Source organism: Habropoda laboriosa, unplaced genomic scaffold (genome assembly GCF_001263275.1).
Source record: "Habropoda laboriosa isolate 0110345459 unplaced genomic scaffold, ASM126327v1 scaffold523, whole genome shotgun sequence".
In the NCBI taxonomy this organism is placed as follows: domain Eukaryota; kingdom Metazoa; phylum Arthropoda; class Insecta; order Hymenoptera; family Apidae; genus Habropoda; species Habropoda laboriosa.
The window spans coordinates 653,810-663,331 of NW_017100752.1; the positions used below are offsets into that span (position 1 = coordinate 653,810).

The 9,522-nt window shown below is 31.9% G+C and overlaps 1 protein-coding gene across 1 annotated transcript in view; it reads left to right on the forward strand.

The window, feature by feature from the left end:
- The window catches only part of LOC108577173 (cGMP-dependent protein kinase, isozyme 2 forms cD4/T1/T3A/T3B), a 147,473-nt gene that overhangs the window by 78,847 nt on the left and 59,104 nt on the right, over positions 1–9,522 (forward strand). Inside the window, exon 2 of the mRNA XM_017940282.1 lies at positions 1,807–1,973. Within this exon, the coding sequence (XP_017795771.1) occupies positions 1,807–1,973 (167 nt within the window). The remainder of the gene's footprint in view (positions 1–1,806; positions 1,974–9,522) is intronic.

Consider the following 9,522-nt stretch of genomic DNA (forward strand, 5'->3'; position numbering starts at 1 on the left):
ATCGAAATAATTTAATAATTTAAATTATATTTTAATAAATAACAAGTGTGATTCTAAAAATAAATAGAAAAGCGAAAGAATCACTGGCAAGTGCACAAGTCACGAAAATTTAAAGTGACTGACATTAAAAGTAATTTACTTTCCACTTTCGTTTTAAAGATTCAAGCTGTGTTTCGATTGATGCGCGAAGTTTCTGACTTTGCATAATGCTGTAGCCATTTTCACATGCATGAATATGGAACGACGTAATAAACATAGTTAATGTAATTAAGTATTAACATTATAAATGTACATTGAATGCAAACTGCGTACTACATTCATGGTGATATTTTTAATAGTTTATGTATCGTTCACTTTCACTTGCCAGTTGAAAGTGAGAAAGACTTTCGTAAGTTCAAGCTGATTCGAAAGATTTGGAAATGAGATTTCTTGCCAGTTAAGTGTCCATTTCGCATCTGGTGTTACATTTTTCGAAGAATTAATTATTTTCTTTAATAGTTCGCACGACACGTTAATGCTCTTTTCTTTTTTCAATCTAATTAGTTTCATTAACAGTGGATTCATAATTTTACTCGTTGTTGGATTGTGCAGTTATAAAAAGTATTACACAAGTGTTAATTATAAATCGCAATGAGTAGAAAATTTCAATCGATAAATTGAATACAATTCCTAACAACCACTCCAGTGTGAGATTGTAAAAATAGAATTTCCTCGAATTGGTTTAATTTGCCGCATAAAATTATTTCAACGATTGAATATTATAATAAAAATAATTCTTGCAAACACTTTCAATTTTCAGTTACTTCGATACTTTTGAAAAATTAATTTTCAAAGTCACATAATCTTATGTGTAGCTGAAGTAAACAGACCTCATCCGAGGTCCCAAAAACTTGAATAAAGAAAAGAAATTTATCACAATTATGAATTCACAATTAAATTTCTAAAAAATTGTAGCTTAAATATTTTATTTGTGTAGTAAATACATCTTAACTATTCAAATTCAAATTTAATTTTAAATTTTATAGAAATTGTAAATTTAATTTAATTGAAAATTTGTATAGTAAATACATACAGGGTGTCCCGTAACTCTTCGAACATCCGGAAATGGGGGGTTGCTGGGGTGACTCTGAACAACTTTTTCCTTTACCAAAATGTTGTTTGAAGCTTCGTTTTTGAATTATTAACGAAAAACACTGGCCAATCACAGCGCCCGTAGAGCCCGCGCCCAGGCATGGAAGCGCTGACTCTCATCCGCGCGCGATCGTGAACAAATGCGTACGCGTGACTTCTCGGTTATCGATCGCTGTCAAAAAAATTTCACTTTGCACCGCTATTTTTATAAGGCTTAGAGAAATGGGTTTCTGCCGTCATTCCCACGTTTGTATAAATTTTTAAAAAAACTGCAATTAGTCGGAATCGTGAAGAAAATAGCGAAGGTCTGAAAATAGCCTTGTTTTTCGCCCCTGAGCGCGGGCTCTACGCGCGCTGTAATTGGCCAGTGTTTTTCGTTGATAATTCAAAAACGAAGCTTCAAACTGTATTTTGGAAAAGGAAAAAGTTGTTCAGAGTCACCCCAGCAACCCCCCATTTCCGGGCTATGAGTTACGGGACACCCTGTATATGCATGTATACGCTGCTAAAAGGATCTCATCTGAGGTCCCAAATGCTTAAATAAAAATTTTAAAAAAATTGCACAAGATTTATCACAATTATGAATGTTTCCTGTTGAACCACTCTGTTTGCAATATCTTTTTTGAGATTGAAAAAGAAGTTGTATTAAAGAAAGACCTGTTTTCTTCTTTAAAGGTCTCGCGAACTGATCAAAGTTGCCATTTTGGACAATGACTTCATGAAAAACCTGGAGCTGACGCAGATCCGAGAAATCGTGGATTGCATGTATCCTGTTACCTTCTCGGCTGGTTCAACCATCATCCGCGAAGGAGATGTCGGTTCCATTGTGTATGTCATGGAGGGTGAGTCACTGATTTTTCTCTCGTCTTAAATTATTTCCTCTATTAACGTAACTGCTACAGTTTCTATTAATATACGCGTATGTAACTGCTTACATATCTATATTACACTTATAGAAGATGCGACAGTGACACAAGAATAATATTTCAGAATTTATTTCGTTTGTTATTATTCCAATTTTTAGTGACATTATTTGAAAATCATTTATTTCCCGCGCAAATGTAACACGTTGAAGAAATAATTATTTCTTTGACATTTCATACGTCACGTTATGTATACTATAATTATAAAAGATGTGATAACGATGTAAAAATAATATTTCAGAATTTATTTCGTTTATTATTATTCCAATTTTTAGTGACATTATTTGAAAATCATTTATTTCCCGCGCAAATGAACACGTTGAAGAAATAATTATTTCTTTGACATTTCATACGTCACGTTATGTGTACTATAATTATAAAAGATGTGATAACGATGTAAAAATAATATTTCAGAATTTATTTCGTTTATTATTATTCCAATTTTTAGTGACATTATTTGAAAATCATTTATTTCCCGCGCAAATGAACACGTTGAAGAAATAATTATTTCTTTGACATTTCATACGTCACGTTATGTGTACTATAATTATAAAAGATGTGATAACGATGTAAAAATAATATTTCAGAATTTATTTCGTTTATTATTATTCCAATTTTTAGTGACATTATTTGAAAATCATTTATTTCCCGCGCAAATGTAACACGTTGAAGAAATAATTACTCCTTTGATATTTCATACGTGAGATTAATTTTTAAACCTAATTAGTTTCACTAACAGTGGATTCATAATTTTACTCTACATAAATCTTCTTTGAGGTTTCTTAAATGTAAACAGTAATTTCACTCGGTGTGTGCAAATGAAATTTCAAATTATTATCCTAATTTTTTTTTTGATAAATTGATACTCAGTTTACTTGTAAATTGCTTTGATGTTTGTTTTTTAACACCACTGAATTCTCTTGAGCTGTGCTTTATCTTATATTTGAAATAGCAAGAAATAAAGATCTACTAACGTGATATTTATTGATAAATATTTGAACGAAGATAAGTGTGTTTACATTGGAAAAAAGGAAGGTTTATTAACCTTGCATTAGAAAGAATAAATAACGTCGTAGAGCAAATGTAAGTGGGTAAAAGTGATTTTGTCATGTAGATGAATAATGTTCTGCTTTTTAAAGAAAAGAAAATTTCTGATACCGTAAAAATTAGTTTAGAAAAACAAATGATATTTAGTTTATTAAATCACATTAATGTTATCTTTGACACAGTATTATCTAATAAATTCATTTGTTAAGGGGGAAGACATTCAATGTTAAATAAAACAATCTTTACATAATTAATCAATAATTATAAAAGGTTTTATAGAAATGAGAATTGTTGAAACACTTGGCAAATTTCAGTGCAAAATTCAAATAAACGAGTGTGAATAACCGCAGCACAGAATAACCACTTAAAAATACAAAAGAACCAAATCATTAGTAAAGCTACCCAAAATAATTTTAATTTTCAAACCAAGAAATTTGTCACGTACAAAAGGTTATTATAGTAAAAAATGTGAAGTAAAATTTTCAAATACGCAGCTTCATTTTCAGAGAAATTGAGTTTCAACATTTTTGATAAATGTGTGTTATACATTTGACCATTCTAGGAATTCCATTTTCGTAGTATTTTTTGAATAGACGAATTCAACGTCACAGCACAGAAATTCAGAAAACCCACTTTGGTAGTAGGAACCGACGACGGAAAAATATTGAGCCCAAACCGGGAATCGAACCCGGGACCTTCGGCTTACCAAGCTGAGGCTTAGCACGCTACGCCAACCACTCCCTCTCTCACTTTGGTAGTATTTTTCGAATAAAGAATGAATTCAGCATCTGATCACAAATCTCAGGAATCTCATTTTCGTAATATTTTTCAAGTAAAAAATTAATTCAACATTTCATCATAAATCTCAGGAATCCCATTTTCGCAATGTTTTTCGAATGAAAAGTTAACTCAACATCTCGTCACAATTCTCAGGAATCCCATTTTCTTAAAATTTTTCGGATAAAAAGTTAATTCAGTATTTCATCAGAAATAAAAAGTCGAAGACCTGCTATTATGTAAGCAACAATATGTAAAAGAGTACCTTCACAATGTTGAGGTATTTCGAGCTCGTTAGACGAAGGTTAGCGTGACTACGCTTTTCCACGCGTTGCGGTTCTAAGTAGCGTGATTGGTAGTACGTTCCGGATACATGTGAAAAATCGTTTCGAATGAAAGAGCTTCGTAAATGACGGAAATCGTGTCGGCTTTTAATCTTCCTTCGCAACGTGTAATTTTAGTTCATTCACCAAGTCTGCACCAAGGTCGACCATTGTTCTTCTTTGCAACGGCATAGTGTACCGTTACGCCCCTCTGCGTCGCAATTCTGAATTTTTGCGCGAACACACGTTTCGTGTCTTTTCTCTTTCTTTTGCGATGTGCACGACAGTGGTGAATTTATTTAAACGACATTTTATTTCAACGAAATTCGTAAGTTTGATTCATAGCGATTAATTATGGAAGAAGGAAATAAACGGAGAGAAGATAGGTAGGTGAAAAAGGAAAGGAAGGCGCGTTTCGGCCTGGGCCTCCTAGAGTACTCGTCGGTAAAGGTATAGTCGGTGGAAGAAATATAGCGAGGTACTTAATTAACCTTTAACGCTCGACGGGCACTTACTGCCTATCCCGTAACTCCGAAGGATAATAATAATAATGGATTGTGAGCTTATTTTGTAATAACAAAATCTATATTTTCCATAAATATCATTTGTTACTCTTTTTTGTGTTTATTTTAATATTATATTTTCGTTTTTTGGTAAGTCTTAATATTTTCCGAGTTGCTGATATGTATAGCCATAAAATATACCGAGTGTTAAAGGTAAAAAGCATTAAGTAGCGGGTACCGAGTAATGCAGTAACACATTCAGGGTCGAACGGCCATTTTTCGTTTCTTCGATTAAGACGGAATCAAAGTTAAGGCCGTGACTTAGGTTTTGGGGTTTTTATCTTCTTTCAATTCGCTTGTCGATATGCTTTAACGGTGCAAACTTTGACGCCCCCTTCTTCCATCGACTATACCTAAGAGACCCATACTTTAGACACGAAAGAAGGTTAAATCCGGGGAAAAAATTGTATATATCATAATAGGAGCCTTAGCGAGGACTAGTGAGACAGATTGATGTTAGTCTGTCCCTCTGGTGGTGAAGTGTAGAAAGTATAGTCGGTAGAACAAATATATGGTGAGGTAGTATAACTTTTTAATAAAGCTTCAAACAACCTATGTTTATATAACATTTTTCTCTTATTTATACCTATAAAACATACTGGTAAAGTTTGATCCGAAACAACTGGGACACCCCGTATACATCAGTCATTCGTATCGAATAATACAGTATAATGCATGTTTAATATTTCTGAATCCAATGTATGGTATACTAATTGAATACCTTCGAAATGATTAATCTTTGTGCTGAATGCAATTTTTACCAGCGCCATTTTTGCCTTCAACCAGTTTTCTACCATTTCCTTCGTGTTTCGTATTATTGCCCTAACTTTTTAATGAAGCTTCAAACGACCTATGTTTATATAACACTTTTCTCTTACTTATACCCATAGAACACACTGGAAAAGTTTGATCTGAAACAACTTGGACACCCGGTATATTCCATAAGAACTGTATTTACTTGAATACTGCTGAACAAAATGCTTACATTATATTCCAATGAAACGAAAGTCATTTCATCATTAATATCAATCATTGCACTATTCAAACGTTCACGCGTTCAAATACTGAATGAACAACGACTCTGTTTAAACTTTGTTTAAACTTTGATTAAAATGATAATTCCCAGCATATCCACTCCGCAGAATTTCCATCCTGTTGACGAGAAGTTTCCAATAAATTCACTTTAATCCCGCGGGCAAGCTGTGCAGCGGTATGATTCATCGTTCTTTTCAGGAACTGAATGATTCAAGCTTTGCCTTTTTCACCGAAAAACCGGTTTTCGTAGCGGTAGTTATAAATAAATTGTTGCTGAAAATACATCGCATTCTTTCGAAACGTCAAAGATTCGGTTCGTATTGAAGAAAATTTCACCCTATATTTTGCGAAAACGGCTCAAAACAACCGTCTGATGTTTTCCAAATTTCCAACGCCAACACATGGTCAAATTTTTTCTCGAACGAAAATTGTACGATCTACAGTGTGTAATAAAAATATTCAGACGCAAAATATTGTTAGTCGATGCACAAAAGAAAATTCTCTTTTATGATAATCTTTTAAAGTACTTAATAAAGTTATCAAATTTATTTAATCGATTCTCTATCTAAAGATTCTATTTAGATTTCCATTTTAACCAATTTTGCAATTTTGTTTATACCGAGAAAATAAATTGTAAATAGTCTTAAGAACAGCTTGAAATTATTAGTCTTACTTAAAGACACAAATTTTTGTCAAAGAAAAGAATTTTCTTAAGGATGTTTTCATTCCCAGACTTTAAAAGTGAGAAATCTTTTAAGTTTGCTCAGGATACCATCGTATTTTTAAATATGTAGTTCACGAAAGCGACATTTATAGGGTGTCTGCAGACTTCGTGGCTAACTGAATATGTAGGTGGTTTTACATCATTTAAACGACAAACTCGTGCGTCATCTTGAAAAATGTTAAAAAACAAGTTGGATTTATTAACGTTTCGAGATTTTATGTGATAATAAAAATGTGTAAATACTAGGTTCTTTGCTCTTTGCTCATTGTATGTGTATTATAGACGGTGTAAAAAAGTAAGAAAGAGAAAGTTTTTGAGTTTCGTTAAAAATCAGTGTTACACAATCTTTTGTTGAAAGAATACAAAATTTCTTGGAAAATTTCTCTTTGGTTCGATATCTAAGGGAATTTTTGTAACGCGAAAAATGTAGATACAAATTGTCAAGAAATTTTGTGGTATCAAAATGGAGTAAAGTTTAAAATGTTCAAAAATACTTTTGACGACATTAAAATACTCTCGTATTTTTCCCTTTCTCAAGAAATTACAAAGGTTAGGTTTAAAAAATTCCAAAACCGTACTCAAAAATACTTTTGACGAAATTGAAATACATTCATATTTTCCCTCTCAAGAAATTACAAAAGTTAGGTTTAAAAAATTCCAAAACCGTACTCAAAAATACTTTTGACAAAATTAAAATACCTTCATATTTTCCCTTTCTCAAGAAATTACAAAAGTTAGGTTTAAAAAATTCCAAAACCGTACTCAAAAATACTTTTGACAAAATTAAAATACATTCATATTTTCCCTCTCAAGAAATTACAAAAGTTAGGTTTAAAAAATTCCAAAACCGTACTCAAAAATACTTTTGACAAAATTAAAATACATTCATATTTTCCCTCTCAAGAAATTACAAAAGTTAGGTTTAAAAAATTCCAAAACCGTACTCAAAAATACTTTTGACAAAATTAAAATACATTCATATTTTCCCTCTCAAGAAATTACAAAAGTTAGGTTTAAAAAATACGCTTGTATTTTTCCCTTTCTCCAGAAATAAAAAAAATTACACAAATAAAGTTTTCAGTATCCAAAGAATGCATGATTTCACTTTTTATCGAAATCAGAATACACACGTAACCAAGAAAAAGATTATCACGATAAAATTATAGATACACACTAAAATTACAAAAAAAAAAAAGAAAAAAAAATTCAGATCTTGAAACTCGAGAAGAATAATTTTCGCGCGAAGCCTTCGCATAATATCTTTTCTGCTTTTACAAAGTGTTATAAAATGATCGCGTAACACCGCTCTTGGGTAAAAATTTTTCCCTTATCTCAACCCATTTTATAAAATCGTGCGTAACGTTTCATTCTCGGCGAATTTCCTTTTACTTCCGGTTCAACGCATTTGGCCACGGTTTGCGCAACCATCAACGATACTACAATTAAATCTGAATGTAACGGATGGCGTGTAGCGTAATTACCCGAATTTTTACGTACGACAGCCCACGAGTAAGCCAACTGTGTAAAGGTAGAACGTTTAAACGTCGCGTCGCGTAACGATTGCGTAAATAATTACGTATACCTGCGTGCGTCTTCGGTAGAAAGAGATTTGTTGCGATAAAACTTGATACGAAACTATACGAATAAACAGGTGTTTTTTACACAGCAAGAAACTGGTGTGTTTGTACTTTGAAAGTTTCTTTCTCTCACAGTGGAAACTGAAATCTGTTTGTTAATTTTCAGAAAAATAAAATTCCCATTTTACTGGATTAATGTGAAGTGCTTTTAGTTGAAAAGATAAGATAGATTCTTTAAACCAAATTCTATTTTAAATAAAAAATATAAGATTGATCGTTGATTTGTCATTAATGCAACGTTATTCGATCTGCAGAGTGGTTTTTTAAAATTTTAAACCAGAAAAATAAGATCGATCGTTGATTTGTCATTAATGCAACGTTATTCGAGACTTTGTTTACAGTGCGTTTTGTTTTTTAAATGTCGCATCTACTTACTAGCTATTAGCGACCACAGAAAAAATTGTAGAAAAAAACAATTATGCATACATTTAAACAGATTGGACTTTTTATAGTAATTTGTTTACGGTGTTTTAATTTAACGGTAATACGAATATTTCGGCGCAGTACAGTCCAGAAGCACAGATATAAATTAATTTCACGATAATCATAAATCTGTGAAGTAATAAATTTAACGAATAATGTAGAAATGATAAATATGCAGTTCCTATAAAATGAATTTATTACATTTATTAAAACAAATAAAATAAAATGAATACAAAATTGTACAGTACACATGAATAAAAGTGTAAAGCATATTTAACAAGGAATAATAAATAAAACAAAATTACTTTTCGGTTTAGACGAAAAATATTTCCAACTGTACAATTTCGAAGCTTCAAATTCATTTGTAAATTCTGTTGCAATTTTTGATCGACGAAACACCTTAGCTGTAACTTATTAATTATCATGGACACGCTGATCTCGTGAAACATTAACTACGCTATCATTTCAAAGATAATAAAAAAATATTTCTGGCATATCTCTGAAACGGCTAATTTATTTAACTTTCTCCTCGCCACTTCTCGAGATAAACAATTCTTTAATGCATTAATTGCTTTCCAATATGCCTTCTGTAGTTTAGTTTCAATTTTCAATTGGCGTTAAATTTTTATTTCTTAAAGTTTATATCACAAGTTTTTATTTCAAGTTTTTTCCGATTTATTCAATGCTATTTTAACGACGGAATTGAGAACCACTGTCCTTTCTCTCGGAAGTTCGCGCACGGTAATAGCATAGCAATTAATGGATCGGTTTGATTATTTATAAAACAATATCGCTCGGTGTCGCATTGACGACTGGAAATTGGCTGCAAAAATAAGCGGATAAAATTGCCTGAACGAAAACGTGCGAAACTCTGTTCCCTTTCATTTGCAACGTGGATATCAGGTAGTTAAATGTTCCTCGAGGTCGCAATTTCGACAT